Source organism: Pezoporus occidentalis, unplaced genomic scaffold (genome assembly GCF_034315485.1).
Source record: "Pezoporus occidentalis ecotype Australia unplaced genomic scaffold, CSIRO_AGI_Poc_V1 ctg105, whole genome shotgun sequence".
Classification (NCBI taxonomy): domain Eukaryota; kingdom Metazoa; phylum Chordata; class Aves; order Psittaciformes; family Psittacidae; genus Pezoporus; species Pezoporus occidentalis.
The window spans coordinates 191,331-215,329 of record NW_026912832.1 but is presented as its reverse complement, the minus strand read 5'-3'; the positions used below and the strand labels follow the sequence as shown (position 1 = coordinate 215,329).

General features: G+C 36.8%; 1 protein-coding gene across 7 annotated transcripts in view; it reads right to left on the bottom strand.

Moving 5' to 3' along the window:
* Positions 1-23,999, bottom strand: part of MYO16 (myosin XVI) — a 386,124-nt gene that overhangs the window by 216,231 nt on the left and 145,894 nt on the right. For all 7 annotated transcript variants that reach the window (XM_062619194.1, XM_062619175.1, XM_062619216.1 and 4 more), the window contains one exon: positions 974-1,082. In XM_062619194.1, the coding sequence (XP_062475178.1) occupies positions 974-1,082 (109 nt within the window). The remainder of the gene's footprint in view (positions 1-973; positions 1,083-23,999) is intronic.

Sequence of the window (23,999 nt, the reverse complement as noted above, 5' to 3'; positions counted from 1 at the left end):
TTCTTGCCATTAGAAAAGTCCAAACCCAGAGTTCATGAGCTGTGAAGACATTGCCAGACACCAAGGCAGCAAAATTATGAAATATATCTGTGTAATACACTGAATGTGCTATGGACTAACAGCATAGGATGTGATACCGGGTATCACTGAGAGCCCAACTTAACTTCTCTTTCAGGTGTTCATTAACAGGATATAACTTACTTTATGTTAAAACAGACTTCTTATATGGAGACAATGTTGAAATTACACATTTTTATGTTATTGCTCATTATTTCTGCTTAATATATTTTCCTCAGTGTTATGATAAGCCACATACAATATTAAGGCAACCTATTATAGTCAATAGCAATGTCAGAAATCTCACTTCAGAACCCTTATCTAAGTTTGGAACTGGCGAATAATGAACCCTTTTTTTCAATACAGGTCCTGTCATGCATAACATATTAAACGTACTTCATCACACAAATCTAGCCAAAGTGTTTTCTCAATACAAAACAAAACCTGTATTAATAGTTTTGAATAAGTGATAAAGTTTTATATGCATTTTCTTTCACATGATTTGCAGAGATTTATTTATTTAACAGTCTATCACTGGAAAAAAATAGACTCTGAGGCTAGGCATAACTCATATGTGCAATGAAACAAAAGGTGAAACCCGGTATTCACACTAATAAATGAATTGTTTTGAAAGCTTTTGCACTGCTGCGGTTCTGCTTTGAATTCACTTCCTTACATCTCCATATGAATGGGCAGAAGCAGATCTGACACTGACCACTGCCACTTCCCTCTGTTAATTGTTCCAATCTAAACACACTGAATATTTTTGTGACTCCAAGTCATCTTCCTCCCTTTATCTCCACACTAATATAGTTTCACTGGCTTCAGTGTTGACTTACATCAAATCAATATCCACCCTGTTCATTTTTATGTCATGTTCAATAAAAACATTCCAGAAACTAAAGAGCTGACTTACCGTTTTCTTCCAAGTACATCAGAAGGATGCTGCTAGATTCAGTCCCTTCTATAGCATAATCAAGGGCAATGTTTCCATTAACGTCTTGCAGAAGCACATTTGCTCCAGCCTACAAACAAGAATTAAAATATTTTAGGATTTTGAAGTGAAATCTCAAAACACTACTGGGTTCTTGTGCTTTCCCATTCAGAAACATTTCAAAGCTGAGATTCTTAGCAGGCTGATTATAATCTGAAACAAAACAAAATAAACCAAAACACACACAAAAAAGGCAAAGAAAAAATAAAGGACTCTTTAATGTCAAAAAGCTGGCTTTGCTTGGGACAGCTGACACTGTTTCCACCCTCGCTGTTCAGCCTGCATTTACCACACAGATGTCTGAGCTGCTCACCAGTGAGTTTTGGAACAACCACCGCTTGCAGCACAGCATTTTAAAGTAAAGTAAGTTGTCACTGATTACAGCTTGCCTTAAAACACTACACAGTAAACAGCAGTGGTTCAAAAGCTGACTGACAAGCAACACAGACACCCATGCAGCAGGGATGCGTGGACAGCTGGTAAGGGTAACCTTGTCAGCTGGGCCAACCTCTTATGGCCTCATCCATCTATTCAACCTCAAAGAGAACCATCCCTTGTGAAATAAGATTGTCATTTGTCACCAACTGGAGACAATGAAAGTGAGCTTGATGATTTTAACTGTAGTCCCTTAAGGAGCCAGGCTGACATTTCTATCAGTTTCATTCAAAATTCAATATAAAGGACAGTCAACTGAAAGGAGCCATCAGGAGTTGGGGGACAGAATCATGAGAAGCTTGAAAATAAACCACCAGCATGATAAGAAAACTTGTATTTTCTATGTTAAATATTGTTAGTGCAAGAATTTGCACTATGAAAGGCAATTTTTTTTTTTTTTTTTGTAAGAAAGCTTTCATCCTTGAAATTATAAATGTCTGGTAGTCATAAAAGCTTACATTACAGTGAAATGCCATGTATCTTATTTAAGAGGCCATAACTTTATTTCAAGTGGTCTCTCTATGGCTTTTAACTGCAAGGAATTATGAAATAGGAGTGACCTCTGGTAAATTTAATTACTTTTCTTACCAGCTTGTATGATAAAAAGTTCAGCTAATAAAAATGAGTACTGAGGACAGCCTTTCTTAAAACCACTGCATCGGAGGTCAACTGTAATAAGGAATTATTAATAAGAAGGTATGACTGCTTCTTTCAGGAGCTTACTTGTTAAGTACTGTATCAAAGAAAAAGTCATAATGGGCTCAGCTCCTGGCTCAGAGTGAAATGTGACGTGAAAAACTAGTAATTCATGTAGGCTTCATGTCATAAAACTTAAGATGTTGAAGCTGGACTACTAGTCTGAGGTGATCTCCTAGGTTCCCATCACAATGATGAGGGGACAGACAGACATCAAAGAATGTAGAATCAAGGAAGTAACACATTTTCACATGTAGCTGACTTGCATGCAATAAAAAAACACAAAGTCTTGAAGGTACCTATCCTTCACTGCATGTAAATTATCTCCAGGCAATGCGAGAAGAAGGTCATGGTGATAATAGTAAGACAAACCTACATACATTTTCTTCCTTGTTAAGAAACCAACAGACCTTTGACATATTAAATTCAGGAAAAGTAGGATAATTAACTTGGCCGTGATCACACTTTTCATTCCCTTGTAAGTTGTAATGTCACTGGAAGAAGGATATAACTTCAAATTACTAATCTCCAAGTCATTTTTATTGGGTAGTTCTACATTAACTGATTTCTTACGAAATGTTCACGATGCTCCCAAACAGAAGGTCAAGGTTGGTGAAAGCTGTGGCAGCAGAGAATACTCTCAGAATTCAGATAGGAAAACAATTCTGGACAATGGTGGATGTTTAAAAGTATATTCTTGCTTTAAAATAAATATTTGGGTTTTAATAATAAGCATTTTTAATACAGTGTACCATCCCTGCCTCCCAGGTTTATATCATCTGTGAACTTACCCCAAGGTGTGCTCTATCTCACTGTTCAGATCCATTAATGAAGACCTTGAACACGACTGGACCCACTATTAACCCACTGGGTACACCACTAGTGAATCACCTCCAGCTAGACTTTGTGCTGCTGATCAGAAACTTCTGGGCCCATCCACTCAGCCAGTTTTCAATCCATCTCACTGCCTAGTTACCTAACACATGCTTTGTCTATGAGGATGCCATGGAAGGCAGTGTCAAAAGCCTTACTAAACAGATGTAAATTACATCCACAGTTCATGCCTGACCCACTAAGCCAGCCACCTCATTGGAGAAGGCTGTTTGACCCATCTGACTTCAGCAAACCTAATTTTAAGAATTCTACCAAATGTTATGAGAATAGCCACAAACACTGTGATTTGTAAAGTCTGTCGGTGGTTATTAAACAAGTTTTGAGTTGGGGAATTTTACTTAATTTATTGGCCAACTAACAAACTTCTAATTACAGGTTCTTCTACCAAGAAATAGAAACAAGCAAACATTTGGAGAATTACACTTGGACTCCTCTCCAGACCCTGTTCCTCCCATTCCCATCTCCAATCCCATTGTCTCCAGCACACTACACCTGCACTGGGCAATGTGGGAGATTGGGGTCAGCACATCAAGGTTCCTTTTCTTTGGCACCAGCTTGTTTCTTCCTCCACTGTTCTGGCATGGGCTCTTTCACTCACTACAGTCTTTCCAGAGTCATAACTACCCCCAGGCCCTCTGCTCAGTTTCTGCATCAGCTGTTCTTTCACTCCAGCCCTGCCTGCAGCCACCTGCTGCCAGCATTATGCAGGTTATGCCCAGTACCAAACTCCAGTGCCCTTTAGAAAGCAAGTCATTCTAGGTATAGAAAAGTGGGAAATTCCACTGCATTTCCCTTCCTTAGTATATTACACAAGACATTTGCCTGTGATATATGGGAAGTTACTTGATAATAAATGTGACACACACTTTTCAGTTGCTCAGGATTTCTTTTATTCCCAGGCATCTCTCAGCTAGTTACAGCCAGTCATGGAAGCTGAGCTGAAATCTTCTTTTCTAATTATAATGCAAACTCCCCATTTATCTACTTGTATAATTAAAGACAAGACAGCAATCCCACAGGTGGCAGAAGACATGGCAGAAGCTCACACAGGTAACTGGTAGAGGTCAGAACAGAATAAATGAAAGAGAGGCAGAAAAAGAGAGGCAGAAAAGAGAGGCAGAAAAACAGCAGGTTCAACCAAGAGTACAAACAGAGCATGACAAAGATGTAGAATATGTCATAGGTAACAAATGTCACAAATATTACAGCACTAGTTCAAATTCAGATGGTCAAAACTGCGCTAAACAAATTAAGTGCTACTGTTACATATATGGCCTTGTACACCAGAAAATAAGAAGCCCACATACAAATAGAAATGCAGATGGAATTCAGATTATCTGACTATAGTCCTACTTTGTTTTTAGGTTTCTGTTCATAGTTCTTGAAGAAGATATGAGGAATACTGTCCCCAGGCTACTGATATTAGAGTTTCAAAATCTAATGCATACCTTGCTTATATTCAAAATGCAATTCTGTATTTGTTCAATTGCAATTCAAATGTTTTATCCACCCGCTTGAATTCTGCATGCAGTGCTCAGTGTACATGAAAAGTTACTGGCTTACCTATTCTCAACACACCCTCATTCTCAAGACATTTCTTAATAAAAAGATAGATATATTGCAAAAGTTTACCCAATATATCCCATAAATACAAAAGTATATTTGAGAAAAATATGTCTGCAATGATAAATTGCTCCCATTTTAGAAAGACTGCAGAAATAATATCTTTAAATATATTATTAAAAATGTTCCCAGAGCTTAATACACAGAATGCAAAATGTGCACCTCTGCTATGCAGAACAACATCCATACATAGAGAAAGCATATGAGAGTGAACTCTGGTGATCAATAATAACTGAGTGGACAGTGCCAGATTTGCACACTGTCCCCATATAACCAGAAATCAGAGCCTGCTGCCAAAGAGAAAATACCTTTGGCTAGTTAAAGGAGGTAAGATTTCCCTTCTGATTCCAGAAATGATGATTCAAAATACTTCAATTTGTCTTAGGATCACTTTACTGTACATTTTTTAATCCTGTTCTAATTTCTGCCTACCTATTTGTAGAATTTCTAACACTTTCTCATTTTAGACAAACTGAGTCAAACTTTTTCATTTTAGACAAACTTAATTTCACATACATGTAAAACTGGTCATGTTACAGGTTAGGTACTGAGCTCAGGAGCAACATAACATCAGGTAGGTTATACGCGAACAATTTCAAAGTACCAATCTAGTGCATACCCCCATTTGCTGCCAAAATTGAAGTAGTTTGAGGTGACTTCCCATTCAGCGGAAGAGTAATGAATAAGTTCAGATTCACTGTAAAGTGTATGATACAACGTACATGCTCACTGTAACTTTTCCCATGATCAGATCTTTGTATAGCTAAAGTTTTAGCTAATTTGGAATAGTACAGGGAAGAACATCACTTTGCATATGAGGATACAGTAGGAGCTGAACATTTTCTTTCTAAATAATGTTCCAGAAGGTGGGGACAGAACCAAATAGCTTTTGAAGTCTGAGTATTACTGGAAATTCTGATTTGTGAGAATTCACAAACAAATAGTAATTTCATCATCTAATCATATGTGAACTGTGATTAGAGGACTCTAGCTGTTAGCATAGCAAGTGTCCTTTACAGTGCTCTGTCCCTATATAAGCCACCACTGCAACTTTGCTCAAGTGCAAGAGTATTATAAATGCAGTTACAAACTCTAAAGACTATGTTTCTGTAGCTATATCCTATATACATTTATATGTCCTTTATACATTTGGGAAGCCTAATAATACTGTTAACTCACAAGCAAACAATTTATATTTTATTTTCTCCATAAATTGCTCCTCTTTTTAAGAATTAACTGAAATCTAAAAATCACTCTAACATGTAAAGGGGAAAACCTTTAATTAAATATTTGATTTTTTAAAAAGTCTTAAAACTTTCTTCTTCTATACAACAGATGTAGCTTTATCAGTGCTATTTACTAATTGGCTTATAATCCTTGTTGCTGTTTCTTATTCCCAGTGCTTCTTATACATCTTATCTCATGATTCCCAAAGGAGAAATATATCTACCTACCATTACTAGAAAAAGAATAAGGACCCAGGAATCTCCATTCTGAAGAATGTGTCCTTCTTTACAAATTTAAAATTGTACCTTTCCTTCTGTCCCACTGAATTTCAAATTATTTTATGTATCAGCACCCTAACTTCATCAGGATAGGTAAAAAACGCATTCTCTCAACACTTTAAGAACATAATTGAAGGCATTTTGAGGCTGTGGGTTTAGACTTTCTCCAGCCAACTCAAACCACTCTTACATTCATGGACAGAGTTCTAATCACTTGGTTGTACGTCCAGAAACATAACACCATCACAGCTGTTTGGACTGCAATGCAAACTGATTCAGACATTCTTAGAAGACATCTAACTTACTGAGGTATCCCAAAGACTTGGGAAGGATTTGGGCATGTCTCTACCTAGATAACACCACTTGCTTAGCTCCCCAGCTAGGATGCTACAGTTTATGCACCCAGGGAACTTTGCGCTCACAAGGGGCAGCTGGTTGAACTGCTTTCTGAAGCAGTCAGCATCTATATGTCTTGGGTGGAAGCCAGGGAGAATCCAGAAATCTGAGTATGATCTATTGCTTAATGAAGGAAATCAGAAACAAAATACAGCACAAGGAATGTGTGGATAACATAACCCCTCCCCAACAAACAGTGATAGAAATAACCGTCTTGTTAATGTACTCGTTGCTATGCAAAAAAAACAAGTCTTCTCCTAGTAACAGGCTTTCGCACAGTTGTTATTGTGGCTTGAGTGCTCCATAGTATGCTAGTCATGTGCAATTTGTGCAGTCACCTTTCAAACTCCCCCCACCCCCCCACCCCCCCCCCGACTTTTGGGTATTTATTTCTACTCTTATTTACATTTGTATTAGTAATCATAGAATCATAATCTATTTTTATTCCATTCCACATACTCCATACACACACACATATATATATATAAAAATAAAAAAATATTCTACATATGTAAATGTACCAAGATTGACACAGTATTTCTCTCTTTTATGTTAACCACTGTTTCCAAAAGGGAAAGGGTACCATTTCTTTTCAGTAACAGATTGGACAATTCACTTCTGCGTCATTTTTTAAATATAACCACATGATTTACCAACTGTTCCTTTCTATAAGACGATGTTAACCATGTAAGTATACCATGACTAAACGTAGTTCTTCACCAAACATTTGTGGCATTTCACTTACTGTTTTCCCCCATTTGTTACCTATTTCTTCACATCAGGTTTTGCTCACGGAAGGATGTCCAAGGTTTACACGCATACATGTGCATGCTCTCATGTATACCATGGTTACTGTGCAAATGGTACCTTCTTCCAAAAGCCCTTATATATTATCAACTAAAAAGAAATATAATGCTCTATTTGCTGGTGAACAAGGAAACACAGAAAATCACGTGCTCCTGAGCTTCATGGTGCCACACAATCCTGCTCACTAACCTCAAAGGCTTACATAAATTTTCATTCAATATACCAAACCCCAGAAATCTGGCCCCTCTTTTTCTGGCTCCTCTTGGACTTGTCTCTCATTAATTAATGAAGTGAAAGGGTGTCGTGGTTTAAACCCAGGCAGACAGCTCGTTCACTCACTCCCCCCCTTCTTGCCCTCCCCCCACTCCCGGAGGAATGGAGAGGAGAATTAAAAAGAATGCAACTCCCACGGGTTGAGATAAGAACAGTTTAGTAACTCAGGTATAACACAAATCACTACTACTACCACCGATAATAATAATGATAAAGGAAATAACAAGGGAAGAGAACACAACACCTCATCACCAGCCAACTGATAACTCGCCCCCCCCAGCCTGACCAAGCACCGACCGATACCTCCTCCAACCCTCCAGTCCCAGCCCTTCCGGGTAACTCTCAGTTACCTCCTGGGCATGACGTGCTGTGGTATGGAATACCTCTTTGGTCAGTTTGGGTCAGGTGTCCTATCTCTGCTTCCTCCCGGCTTCCCCTCCTCCCTGGCAGAGCATGAGACTCACAAAGTCCTTGGCCAAACCAAAACATCATTGTTATCAGCTCTTTTCCCTAGGCCGAAAGTCAAAACACAGCACTGCACCAACTACCAGGAAGGAGAAAAATGACTGCTACTGCTGAACCCAGGACAAAGGGTAAAACTGCTCTACATAATATTGGGGTTTAGGTCATCAGCACTGGATTTCACTTTTCACAATTTTACGATGCTAAGCAGAATAGGAACAGTTCTCAAGGTGGGGCTCAAAAAAGTTAAAGACTTCTACACATTAGCAAACCACAGGCAACAAAATAAAAGATTAAATGAGATTGAACAGCTGCTCTAAGTTCAAAAGCATGTTTTCCTTCCAACTCATTTCAACAACAGATTTTCTGTAGGCAGAAAATCGGTTCACAGAAATAACAATTTAGTTACTAGAAGAGCTGGAGGAAAAAAAAAAATAAATGAGGTTTTTAGTGATTACAATTACAGATTCTCCATTGACAGTTCTCCTACCCGTTCAGGTTGTAATCCAGGTTACTAAGAAGGAAACTGAGAAGACAAATGCCGAGTTACCTCTTTTTATTTTTTCTTTTTTTGTACAGAATGATCTAGAAACTATTTTACTAAATCTACAGATTGTCTCTCAGAATGCTGATTGCAGTCCTGATACTTTCATTTTAACTTTTTCCACATAAATCTTTAAGGAAGCCCCTTCCCCATGACAATGCAGATTCTTGCAGGTATTTGGGATACAGCCAATCTATTTCTGTCAACTCCAGAGTAAAGTAAGGATTCCTTTTTCAGAACAAAAGGTCAAAAGAAGCCCATGAAAAGCTAGCTATCCCCCAAGCAGATTCAGGACTAAGAGTCTGTCATATACCTTACCTATTTCTAAATTTTTACTTTTATTCCTCCTCTCCCTGGGCTTGACTGAGAATGGAAGAGTGACCACAAATGTTTATAAGCCATCTATAAAGATATGTATGTTCCAGTAGAGTCCATGGCAAACAGTACAATCACCTCAAAGCTGCTCTAGCTTCTGTTTTGGCTTTAATGACCCTTAATGTAGCCTGCCAAAAGAAAAGGAAAAAAAAAAAAAAAGACAACAAATTCTCTTTATAGAAAACAGGAGTGGGACTGATAGAAAACAATTCCCCAAATAGGGACACTTGCTATACTGTTGATCCTAGCAGCCTCTTTTCTTTTATATATCTCAAAGAAAACAAATAAATAGAAATTTCAGCTGTACAAAAGCCGCTTTTAATTTCTTCATCCCTTTCAGGGCAGTTTCCACCACTGCAGCCTGAGGGGAGACGCCTGATGTTTGACTAAGTGGGAATTTCAGTAAGTCAAGACAATGACTTGAGCTTCAAAGTACTATGTTTTATAAATAATAAACAATAACTTCTCCCAGGCACTCGAGTTACTCGCAGGTAGTTAAGTTCCACTTCCAAACACCACTACCCCATGAACCTCCATAATGGATACAAGACCTAGACATATCTTTTCCAAAATAATAGGCTTTTCTCAGTGAATTCTTGTTTATTGAAACATGAACTTTCAGAAGTATTGAAGAAATGCAAACAGCAGTCTCATAATGCAAAGTTTCCAAATTGAAAACACCGTGTTTCTTTCTTTCCAGAGTGTCTCCTTGCAAAACAATCTGAAAAAAAAACCAAACTCCATACATCAGTTTAGAAGCAAAATCTGTGGATCACGAATCAAAATAACAACTGCACCTATCACGGTTGCAATTTGATACACTAACAAATGTTCCATGCATGCCTTACACGGGCTTGTGTAGCTACAGGGAAAATTCAGGGAACAAATCCTCCTGCTTAGCTGATTTCCTCCATAGTAGGGCATAATAGTAAGGAATATTCATGAAAACAAAATTTTCCTTAAAACAAACGGAAAAACTTCTCACTTCCTTTTAAATGGACTTGCTGAGAGCACAGTTTCTGTAAACTGGGTTGGCCCAGTGCAACAGGTACAGGACATCTTCCATAACCTTGAGGCAATGGATACCTGGAAATGATTTGAAGCAGGAGTTCCCACCTTTCACAGAGGAAAGATACTGATGATTATCTGTCTGCAACCTTTATCATATTTCAGGGCTTTAAACTCTGTAGGAGTTGCTACTGTCTATAAACCCATGCCTGTCACATTACCAAAATTGTTTTTTCACAAGAAGCAGGAACTGTCTGCCATCTGGATGAGCTTAACTTTTGATACAAGTAAAGGTTTGAATTCATTTTGGTACGCCTGATCCCACATCATAAAAACACAAACACAAAGCTCAATCCCTTATGTCTGTGACAACACAGTCTACAGAACCAAAGCTGAATTCAGAGCCTTGTAAGTGCTCTCCAGGCACATAAAATAAACTGAAGAGGAAAGATCGCATATCTTCAAAAAGATATTTTAAAGGAAATCAGGAGGTAACTCAGTGCTGAAAATTTTATGTCAATACCCTTATATAATTGCTAAAATATATGCATTTGTATTAATATTACTGCTTTTTTCCCCTCATGGCTACATGCTACACCAGTCAAGGAACCTTCATACAAAGAGAGCTGGAAATTCACTCATCCTTATGTAAGTAAAGTATTTGAGGTGCCATGTAGATACAAGTTCTTTAATTCATAGCACTTCTGGGTTCCATGTTGCGGAAACAGGCACCAAAATCTGAATATGCAACTCATGGTCAAAGAGATTTATGGACACATGCCAATGTGCAATAAGAACATTATAGTATTCCAAAAATCACAGCCATCTTAGCCTCTGTGACACATTGGTCAAGAAAGGATAAAGAAATCCATCAGTATAGTGGCTGTTTATAAATAGCATCATATAGATATACACATGTAAGATCACCAATGCCTACAGAAATACCCAAACGTATTTGAAAACATACTTCTTGGTTGTTGAATTACTTCACACAAATAATAAAAATTGTACTTTAAAATCATCAAAATCATTAAAATCCAAAACCATTTTGACAACCATTTAATTCATGAATAAGGCATTTTTTCCTTAAACTAATAGACAGTAGGCAATGTCAGTGCATGCAAAAGATTTTCAGTAGTTAAAAAAAAAAAAAAAATAAAGGCTGTCATGGCACATATTACAGATTCCTTGACAGGCATAGTCTGTTCGACTGATGCATCCAGAAGATAAAAGAATTAGCACTGATGACTGAAAACTAAGACCAACATTTTGCCATCTGTTTGTGCACCATAGGACTTGAATTCCCCTAACCCATCAGCTTGAAGGCATGTAAAAGGCAAATAAAATCCCACTCAGTTCCAGTACTGAACACTTCTGATAACACTGCAGGAACATAGTATGTTCTCAGTAACATCTTTTAAAATAAATTACAACAAAACATACAGATAGAAGATGAAAAGTTAAAAACTACTAACCACGAAGCTATCAAATAAAAAATAATGCACATTTCCCAAGTTACTACAATTTCCATGCCCTAGCACTACAATACTCTTCAAGAGTTGGGAACTTCATAAATTCTATGAATTCTAAATGCATACAGGTATTAAATTGGATCTTAATTAGTTGGCGAGTCAACTTTAATGGTGGTTCTTCATATTCTGATTCCTAGCATATATTGCCAAGGTTTCTTGGAATTTTAGATATTAATTTCTAAGCAAAAGTCTGCTTTCCTTGACCTAGCTTTACCTCAAGAAAATTATTTTTTTTCCCCTCTTGTCCTGCCTAAATATATGAAAACACACAGAATCATCCAGCTAGACTGATTAGAAATTGGAAGGACAGAATTATTTTTGTTATACTCATTTTGTTTCTTTACTTCCATACTTCATTCTGTATTTTTCCAGCAACTTAAGGTAATCATTCTTAACACAATCAAGATCTGTAGCTCAAATACATGACCAAATTTCGCCGTACAATTTGTTGTATTTTCTTCATATGCAATCACTTCCGTTTTTAAATGTGAGGAAAGAGGCTATAAGAACACCTTTTCTCTTACTCTTCTTGGCTAGATATGAGTTGAATGATGGGACACCTGAGGTTAGCCACAATGTAGGGCAAATGAGCCAACAGTTCTTTTGATGCGACACTGGTTTCCATAAGCAAGCTTGGACCATGGGCAAAACATGTTCAAGTTCAGTACGTGGGTTCCCACATAGTCATGAGTTTAAACATCAAGTTCTCCAGTCTCTGCACATAAGCTTTATTGAAACAGAAATTACAGAAACCAATCTTGCACTGAAGATACACACTTAGCTTAACTTAAATTAATATTTTAATAGTCTACCTGCCAAAAAATTGCCTTGTATTAATAAAAAAGTATTATATTACAGAGCAATTATTCAAGAATTTACATATCTATGATTCTTATCTCCAAAGCCAAACATGAGAAAAAAAACCAGTATCTGTGTTTCTTTCTGGAGGTCCCTCCTGGGTATAAATACCTGTTGCATAGTTTGAGTGAGGGCTTCTCAGAAAAGAGACAAAAAGATGAGGCATTAGTGTTATCAGGATGGTGCTAAAAGCATGAATTTATTCTTGCTTATTTATGCTTAGAATGCAGAAAACGAAAAAAAGAAGTTTAATTGGGATAATTATACAAATCAAATGGACCGGTTCATCACAAAAATAAGCTAAGACATACTTTTAACTTTTTCTAACCAAAACATTTTCTTTTAAATCAAGAAAAAGAATCAGATGAAATCTCAGAATATATTTTCTCACCGAAATGAGAAAGTTATAATGAAAATTGAGGTAGACTAAAGAGGTGACAATAAAGAAATTATAGCAAAACCTATGTGTGTGACATTATAGCACAAAGAAAAGTTCTTCTTTGCCTACAACAGCATTCAGTTCTATTTTTTAAGAAACTGCAGCAAAAATGCAAAAGATCCGAACGAGGTCAACAAAAAGGGTGGTTGAAGTACAGAAGGATGGCTATTTGACTTGATACTGCCAGCTCTCAAGTTATTTGGCAAGAAAAGGGAATTAGAAAGGAAACTTCAAAGAGCACTGATGACTAAAGACTACAATTTCCCCATCTGCTTGTGCACATGGGACTTGCATACTTCCCATCGTTAGCACAGCTTAAGGAAAAAAAAATTAAATTTTTCAAGCACTGAATGCCTCTGATAACAGTATAGGAACACACTTTCTTTTCATTTTTATTTTAATTGTAATCATTAAAAATTATGACACACAGAAAAATGATCAGTCCCTGTCTTATAATGCTGCAACAAAAGGTCACTTTATGAAATTACTGCCTTTTAATTTTAGAACAAATAGAAGAAAATCCTCCTTCACACAGCAAGGAATAAGCCTTTAGAATTCCCTGTCAAAAAATCTTTAAATCTGACGCTACAGTTAGAGTTAAAAGTTACTTTACAACCAGTGATAAAGCTTGTAATTACATACGGTCACCCGAATCTCATATTTTAGGAAATGAAAAGATCACTCCCTAGGGCTAGTAAGAACTGTAATTTGTGTACAATATTGGACAGTTAGTAAGAAACAGTTTACTGCAGGCAAAACGGGGATGGGAAACATCCTCTGACTATCAACTATAGTATGCTAAGTACAGGGCACAAACAGGAAAACAGGACAACATATTTTACTATAATGTTTCCTACTAAGTTGTGCGTGGAGGTATATATGCAGGTTTATATACATGGGGAGGCAGTCATACACATACGCTCTGCAAACAAAACATCTGAAGAAAGTTCTGCCTAGTAGCTTCACACAAAGGGTTTCCGACCCTGACCCACTACTGTTGAAAGCAGGACAAACAAAACAACCACATGGAGCAGCAAAGAAAGGTAGATGATTTTGATGGCTCAGTAAAGATCAGAAGCTGATTTTGAGGAGCTGGTAGCTTCCAGGCTCAATGTGAAAGAACATAAATGGTGGAAAATCTAACCAGGGGCAAAAGTGAAGATGCCATTTAACATGATGGTCTTCTTACTCCCTCTCTGTGGGAAGCTGCTCTTTTCTTACCATCTGTGCACACTGTCACATCCATGACTGTATTTGTGCAACCTGGAAAATACAGATGCTGAATGTCTGAATTTTCATTCTCCAGTCTATCTTGAGATTACATACACACAAATATATAGATATAGAGATATATAGATATGCAAATTAAATGTGCTTCAAATGGCACATGGAAGTAAAGCACTATATATGGTACACAGAAGTATAGCACTACTTCAGGCATGACATTCGATATTACCATTTTACTAATGCAGAGAAAAATTTAAAGCCTACATTAATGTATATATATGTACAGTATAAATAAAGAATAGCCTGTACTACGTCTCTGGTATAAAAAGCAAAAGATTAAACAGTACCTAATAAATGACAGCTGTGTACACTGTACCGTTTCTGCAAAGATAAATGCATTAATTTCATGCAAGGAACTAAAGGGTATAGAACTGCTAATTTAACTCAGTTAATTTGCATTTTTGTTATGAGACAGATTCATTGTGTTGATTGACATCAGCATATTCCTAGTGTACAGGGAAGGGACCACATAGCAGCTTAATCTGCACACAGGGTGACACTGCCCTGCTGGTTGGTAATTAAATCTATACACTCTACAAATAAGTCATCTTCTGAAATACCAAATGTATTTAGGAAGTTTAGTGCGCCAGTCATCTTAGTACCGAACTGGCTTCTCATAACACCAGTGTGCAATTCCAGAACTTGCCAGACAAGCAGATTACCTTATTATTTTCTTGTGCTTGGGTGAAGTGCAGCAGATATCAAAAAATTCCAGCCATAAAAAGTAGTAACTTGCTGTGTGGGACTGAAACAGATTACTCCCTAAAACAGCTATGAGGGAAATCCAAACCTCATGAGAAATTTTCTCATTTATTATATGAAAAGGAAAATGTACACGTATAAATCCTACCAATGCAAGAATAACTACAGACAACATTTATCTATTATTCAAACATATGATTCCAGGTTTATTTACATAAAATGCTCTCAATCAATTAATACATATATTGGAAAAGCATCAGAATTTTAGACTAATTGAAACATACTCTAAAGGCATAATGCTATGCTAGCCCATCAAGCATTCATCTGTTTATCAGACAGATTTTTTTTATTCCTGTTCATATAGTGTAATATTAGCAGTAAATGATGTGGTGATAGACACCTGTCGTCTTCCTATCACCTTGCTCAGAAACATTTGTCCATAATCCTTCCCTTACTATTCTCTCGTCTTCATCCCAAAAGATAAATTTTCCCAACTTCCAATTCTCAGAATTTTAATGAACATCCTTCTTCTCAATAAATGCAATATTTGTAATCTTGCAATATTTATTTTAATTCAACAAATATTCCCCATCTTTTAACATTTTGGGTAAACGATGTACTGTGTTTTGAAAGGATGCAATATATTACAGTTCTAATGAGAGTCGTTTGAGATAAAGGCAAGTCTGATTTGATTTCTACACAGCTAGAAGTGCAACTGCTATTCAGAACTTGTATAAAAAGCTACTTTTTTTCCTGTGGTTTCATATTCCAGCTTTTATACACATCTTCCAACATCCTCTTAGCCTTTCACCCTTGCATACAGCAATCACATTTTTCTCAAGGTCATTATCAAACACAAACCAAACAAAATCCCCTACATTCAACTTTCCACTATTTTTCATTTCCTATCTTTAACTCCTACACTTATTATGCATCACAGTCTCATTATCTTACATTGTTCTGCAATGAACTGAATTACCTGCCTTTTCACACATTGTCTACACCAATTATAGATTTGGGAAGTCAATGTTTTTCTCCAGCTTTCCTATTCTAATTGAAAAGTCTTCATAAACACATGCAAACATAAGTCTTTTACTGACCCTCATGTCACCTCATTTATTACCTCCACTAACTCTGCACTGATACATTTACCTAAACCATCTGCTTTCAGTATGTAAGCCAGTTTTTTCCTGCAGCCGTTTTCTTTTCAATGACTTTACACATCTATCTCTATGGTGGCATATCAAGATAAGTTGTCCTTGAATTTTTGATAAATTGTATCAGTGCTGCATTTTCCCCTACTAGCTCATCCAGAAATTCAAGAAATCATGAAGATTTATTTGATGGTTCCATTTTCATAAGTTCATGCACCCAAGCCTTTCTAAATTATGCATTACAAAATATGATATTTCATTTCAGTGTTTCCCAAATGAAATCACACAAGAAGCCATATAAGACTGAGGAGGAGGGGCTGTTGGTATGAGGTTCTGAACACTGCAAGCCAGCTTTACTCAAATAAATAATATGGTATTGACTTACCTGGAAAAAATACCCTTCTGTCCTTTTTTATTGTTGGTTGTGTTTCTGGGGTTTGGTTGGTTTGGTGGTTTGGGTTTGGTGGTTTGTTTGGGTTTTTTTATAAGACAGAAGCTGACAAGATTTGTCTGCAGTCTGGGAATCACTCATACCACCCTTCCTCCCTTGCCATAGTTCTGTTTTACTAGAAATTTGGACATGTTGCAATTTTCTGTGACATACTAACTTTTCTTAGCCTCAAGGAAAGGGTGATGGTGACAGACCTCAAAAGGCAAGATGTGCATTTCTGGCTTATTATAGTTGCTGTGAATAACATGATAAATTAAGGAAAGAAGATAAGAGAAACAACTGAAGGAGTCTCATCTGAAGTGAACATTCCATAACTTCCAAGGGCGCCTAAATAAAGAGGAATGCAACCTTCCCCTTCAGTTGATATAGTGACATAGATCTGGCTAGGCAAATGTCCCCATGATCTTTAAGGTCCCTTCCAACCCAAACTATTCTATGAATCATTCTATGATTCTATGCATACGTTGCAAGTGGATGCACAAGTGAGAGCACCACTGCCAATACCTTTTCATTCTGAAGCACCCACTCTTCCCACAGGACACCTCATCTACTGTTCATAATATGGGATCCTCTGACCTATGGATGAAGTAAGGGTTGCCAGCAACAGTATGTATATTAAATATTAATAAAGCTTAACTTCTTACTATTTTTTTTAATACAAAATAACAATAAAAGTTCTAACACCTTAAATGAATTATCTTGTGCACGTCCTCATGTGTGCATCCACTTTGAAGACCACTGCACTAGACCTTACAATTTCCTTATTTCCAATTATTTCTTATATTTGTATAGCTCCTGGCAAAATCTGAAAGCCAGTAAGAATGAGGAACTCAATAGGAAATGTTAAGTAATTTCAAGCAAATGTCACCAAAAGATTGTCTTACAGCATTTTTATTTTCTTTTTGTAATTCTTTTAATTGTTTCCCTGAGTCATCAAGCTCCTTCATATTTCTCATGCATCAGCCTTTTCATACCCCTTATTGAGATAACATTCAGGTTTATGAACCAGTCTGCAGTTTCTCTTACAAATACTGCTGAGGCACACAATTAATTACAGCTCTAAGTACCTTTCTCAACTTACTACCAGATTTTTTGTGGCCTTAGGGTTTCTTTTCCTGAGGGAAAAAAAAAAACAAACAGGCCTTTTTTTTTTTTTCCCCCTTGAGTTCATACTACTCATTATGCATTTTCTTTTCAAATATCTGAAAACATCATATTAATAAGAACAAAACTATTTCAAAAACTTGAAAACCACTAATGTTTTCCTCATAGTTAATATGTCTAACTTATCTTTCTGAATTCTTTTATTCCATAAACTTTTCTCTGCTTGTTTTCAGGCATAGAAATTTAGCTGTAATCTGATAGGCATCAAATATACCCCACAGAACACTATTTGCTGTTTTTCCACAAACATATAGTTTTTAATATCCTCCGCATGTTACTTTATTATCATAAGCACACAACCAGGATAATTATATCTACTCAGCCCTCTGAACAGATGTCATGTGAGAATGTAATACTAGAATGAATCTCCTGAGGCATTACTTTGATAATGCAGGTAACCACATAACATATAATCTTATTCACAACATTAAGATCAATTTTAAAGCCAATTAGGGGTTTGGGGTTTTTGTCCCCTATTACTCCTGCATCAAACACTGTTTTCCAAACTATGCCTCCTATCATTCAGAAAAGTTAGTTTAATTTCCATCTGAAGTATATTCCTGGACATTTTGTAATCATTTGTTTTCATGCCGGAACTAACTTCAGACTTTGATAGCTCTCTTTACCTCCTTCTCTATCCAGATATATTTACAGAAATTTTTACAACTTCTCTGCTTTGATTTTTTTTTTTTTTAACATTAAACATACTTTTAGCCCCTTCTCATAGGACAGATTTTCTATTCTCCTGTTTATAATTGCAATTTTCCTTGGTACAATTTACCATTCTTGAACATGGCTGTATGTAGTTAACTGCAGGCTGTCATTCCTTGTACAGTAGAAACACTTTTCCCTCTCTACCAAAAACATTTTCATTCTGACAAATCCAAGAATGTCTTTTCCCTACTGACAGCTGCACGTTTGTAGCATACAATCATTTTACAATTGACTAAAGCTCCAAGGTCTTTTTCCTTATTTCCGACTGATTAGTCCTGACTGTATCACAGAAATGCCTGTTACTCAGAATTCAGACATGACCTTGTACTTTGTACACTTAATTTCAACCCATTTTTTATTACTGAAGTCTTCAAAGATTCCCTGTTCTTTCTGCACAACATTCTAATCCTCACCAGAATTAACAAGGCATTGCAGTTTTGTCATCGGCATATTTCATTATCATATTCCCATTTTTCCTCCTAAGGTTACCACTGAAAACTCTAAATGAAACAGCATTGTTAACACCAGTCCTGAAGAAACCCCAGTAACTCCCAGGCCCATAGTTTCTCTCTTACTAGGTAGGCTTTTGTCTTCTTGTTTCTAAGTTCTTAGCTATAAAGCAGATTTCCACTTCTCTAATTTAATTAACAGGTTTCCTCATATTCTCTAGCTACTCCAAAGAGCAACTCACAGAGTAATTGTGTCACTGATTCAAGCAGAGACCACCTGGCATAAGGAATGAATCTCAACTTCTACAAATATCCTCCAGTAGCGGAACATACCCAGACCGTCATCATCATCTTACTACAAAACTATGCTTACTGAAGATCAAAACCCAGATTTTCATTACCTTGTCATTCCTTCATCCTTTTTCTCCAGGGATTGAGAGAATTGAAGTGAATCTGATTCAATATTCCCCATCTTTGCACATGTAGTCCACCTCTTGGCATATCTGTCCTGTCCTGCTCAAGCAAAAACTGGGGGTGTTATTTTTCCTAACAGGTGTAACTCCCTTTTACCTCCAGGAATTATTTATTTTCTGGAAATCCTCTGGTACTAAGCACTCCAAATTACACACATCTGCTGGTACTAGCACTGCTGTATGTCATAAGACTCTCCCCAAACCCCAAACGTTTTCCAAAATCAAAATCCAAGTACTTCCTGCCACCACCTGGAGGAGTGTTTGTGTGTAGTTTTTACTGCTGTTGTTTAAAATCATGTCTCCTCTTAGACTGATTCCTTATTCCCATCAGTGAAATGTATTAAAGAATAGCCAGGCCACCAACTTATAGTCCAGGCTAACAACCTCTAATTTTTATTGGCAAGTAAATGTTTTGATTATTGTTCATGTTCACTTTCCTCCTCTTTAACAAGATAAACCTTTTAAGTTCTATCTTCTTGTAAATATGCTATATTTCATCTTAAATTAGTACTGAGTAGTGCTACTGTTAGCCAGTTCCTACAGTTCATAATGTTTCTACTAGCAAGCTTAACTTCTCTTTGTGAGGCCAGAAAGATTAAATTCTCCCATTGTTATCAGAGAGTTCTTGGTGATTTCTAGCCATCCAAGAAGTATTTACAAACTTTTCAGGCAAAAATCACTGTCTTATGCCTGAATATTTTATTTTCTGTGACTACTTGCTGTGCAAAAAGACTGATTCATCCCATGATTTAGAATTCTTTGTACTGTGAACTGCAGATTTCATTTCATTGGTTATTTCTTTTGTCAAGTTTGCAAAGCTGAAGTTTCCAACGTTTGTTCTTTCCTCTTCGTATTATACTTATTTGTTTACTAGGCTACCTCATTACTCTCATGATAGTCCTCAAAGACAAAATGCTTTCCAAAGCCGCTGTACCCACTTAGGCTTCTGTTCTTATCTCTCCTTGGACCACCTTTAGTGCTGCATCATTAGCTAGCTTCATCCTTTTTTTCCAGTCTTAAAGGAGAAAGACTAATAATCTATAATTTCCTCTGAGTGTTGACATCTGGTGTTCAGCAACTCATTAACAGCTTTAACCTAGATTGGTTCTATCTTAGCTCAGTCAGCAATGATGAAAGGATGTAAGGCAGTAGTACACACTTTCTGGAAGGCCCCTCTTACACTCATCACACATCCACCAGCCTCTGCAAACTGAGAGTGAGTTAAAATAGATACCCACAGCTTTCATACAAAAACTTCTATTTAAAGTTTCTTACAACAACCAGACATCAGTAACTGCCTCTAGAAAGAGGAAGAATTTGCTTTTTTTTCAGGCCACGTGTTCCTCTGTACTTAAAACTGCTATCCACTGACCTCTGCTGACCTCTAACTGCTCTTCATTCTCTCCCCTTTACCACTTCCTCTTACATTGACTCAATAGAGGAAGTCATATTGAGCCAGATGGAGTGGGAGGGCAGAATTACTTTCTTTGAGGAATCAATTGTTAATTTTGCTTCAATCGTTTTTGAAACTGAGAAAGTTAAAGAGCTTTCATTAAATTCTAAAGATAACGGCCTTTTGATGATTCATCTCTGCTTGCTAAAATAGTCTGATGCAGTTGCAAACAACAACAACAAAACAGATATACAACTGAGAGTTACAGACCCAAAGACTTCAACTCCCACCAGTAAATCTGTTCCTGTAATTTTTTCCAATAAAACTACATCTGGTTTTGGAAAAGGGATTGTACATTAAAATCAACAGCAGACGTGTCATACAAAATACAAAAACACTTCTAAAACTAACTCAAATATCATAGAAACACTTAGAGATGGCCTTTTAATGTTATGCAAAACCAACTCCTATAATAAGCTTCTTTTGTTTTCAAATCTCTCTATATGAAATTGTGATGGGTCTATACCATGATGCTACCATTTTTGTAAAAGTTATCCCCTAAATTGAAGAAATATTAAGTAATAATATATTGAGGTCTTTAAAGGGCAAATGATATTTCAGTCTTACTGAAAGTATCTGGTATTCTCTATATTCCTCCTATTTTCCTCCTATTTGAATTTTAATGTTCCATCAATGTCATGCCACAGGGTTTATCCTAGTGGCATAAAAAATTCTGCAAAGGTGGATCAAAAAATCTGGACTACACATACAGTGGATAGTGTTATACTGTTCAAATAATCTAACACTACTCATCTACTTTTGGCAACTGTAAATCTAATAAATGATTTGAGTATAACTCCCTTTTGTACAATTCTGAGCACAGATCTTCTTACGTTCTTAAAAAGGGAAGAGAAAAAATATTCAGCCTGAATTTTGCTAAGTATTGTACTTTTAGCCTTCTGTGACAGAATCAGATTTTGTGCTTCAAATCTAGGTTCCAAAAAGCACATAATGAAACACATTTAATTGGCTGGCAAACAGTGGTTACATTTGCTTTTCCCAGTAAGGTCAGTAAAAAGAATATATTAAGAATGTCTTTCTACTCCACAGTTTTCCTTTATCTACATGTAAAAATTCCCGAGGACAGTACTGCTCTCTGCCATTCCAGTTAATTAACTGCCATTTTTATTACAGTCTTGCTTTCAGGTCTATGAAAGAATAAATCTCCACTATGATAAGTGCTATACAAACACTTAGAATACTGTCTCCACCTTCCTACTTTCATTTGACAGGATCTGCATTACATATGGTGCGAACATTACATTCATGTTGCCCACTAAAAGGTGCTTCCAGATGCTGTAAAATAAAGTGAATTACACTATAAAAATGCATTCTCACCTGCTTTCTTTTTCCTTGCTGCTTTCAACCTTAGGTCAATCAACATCGAAAGTATCCATGACTATTATGGAGTGGGGAAGAGGGAAAAGAATCACCCCCCCCAAAAAAAAAAACCAAAGAGATTAGAAAAGAAAACTTGCAACTATTAACTTGCTATATGTGAGCCCAGCACTAGATCTCAGTGATGAACTACCTGTGACATTGAAATTATAGTATAACAAGTCATAAAGAAGCCTGTAGTTTGTACCAGTTTAAAGCTACAACCATTTGAAGTGATACAGAGTGGACTAAACACTTTCCTCCAGCTAACAAAGCAGGAGCAGCATCGAAGTACCAGTGCTTAGGCATTCTGTAACTCAGGTAGTGTTTTCAACAGGACAAAGCACTTTAAATGTGAAGTTACGAATCTTATCTAGCATTTCAATTCAATATAAAAACAAGTACAGGCATTTAATGCAAAATATGATGGTGAAATGTGTCCAGAGATGATGGAAAAGGAACACAGCCCAAGCAGAAAGAACTGCTGACAGTGCATTTAGTCCTGAACCTTCAAAAGACAGTGAGGCAATACAGAGAAGATACTTCTAATAAATCTGGTTGCTTTTCACCCTCTTTTGAAGATTTCATGTGGGTACAAATATACACAAGCCCATCATCTTTGCCCTTAAACTAAAAACACTTTAGCACTCTTCTCAATGGGCTACAGGAGCCTTCTTCATACAATATCCACAGAAGCAGTCCCCTATTCCAAGAGGAAGACCCCCAATACTGATGCAGTCAGGCAAGGATTGATGAATCTGACCTTTACCACCTCATTTGCATGTATGGCAACCAGAACTCTATGGATTACTTCTGATCTCTACATTTCCTCATGTGCTAGCTGCTGCCTTGGGGGCAAATTCTTCACTGGCTCTCTATTTAGCAGACATGGGACGCATTTCCTGCTGTACTGTTCAAATGTCCTCCCATCTTGCTGACAGCTATAAAAAGTAGAAGGTGTAAGTATGTCCCTGTAAAGCTGTACCACCTTGGGTAAAATGTTGCAATGGAAAGAAATAGCTTCAAGCCTTTCATTGTGCATTTATTCCAAAAACAGTGCTTATAAATCCAACAGTCTTCCAACAGGACACAATAGCAGATTACCACAATACAAACAGCTACAGCCCCTCCTAGCTCTCAGTGAAAAGCATTTCAGCTTACAAGCTCTACTTTTGTCTTTGCTGTCTACCAGAGGACAGAAATAGTGAGTTACCACAGCTAAACTCATGACTGACAAGTCACCATCTTGTCTCAGCCAGAGAAATGTAAAGATCACCAAAAGTGGGATAAAACCGGAAAACGGGCATGCTTAATTAAGTTCATTCATAGGCTTCTGGGACCTACATGCACCCTATATTTTTTATTTTTTTTTTTAACTCAGGAAATATTTGGAAGTCCTTACTGAGGAAACCTCCACTGGCCTCTGTGACAGTTTTCCAGGAATCAGACTTTGCACATGTCTCAATTAAAGGACCATATTACTGCCTTTTAGCTCACATCTTTAAAAACAGGTAATATGGCCTATGTTCTAAAGTCAGTCCAGAAGAAAGATTTAAAAGTAATTCATGAGGGTACATGAAGTATTTTGTCTTCCTACTAAAAACTGTGGTATAATAGAAACTGCCTGTAGCACATAGTAGCGTTACCCAGGATGATGCTACACATTAGACATGGCCCATGAAACACTCTAACCTCAAAGCAAAGTAATTCCTAATATTAAACGCTCACACAAAGACAGTTCACAGTTGTGAAAAATACTTCCCTCCAACCTCAATTTCCATCTTCACTTTGTCAAATGTTATTAAAGATTGCATTAATGTTATGGTTCCAAAACTACTGCTTACCTAAGAATATTTCCTTTCTCTGCCACAGAACTC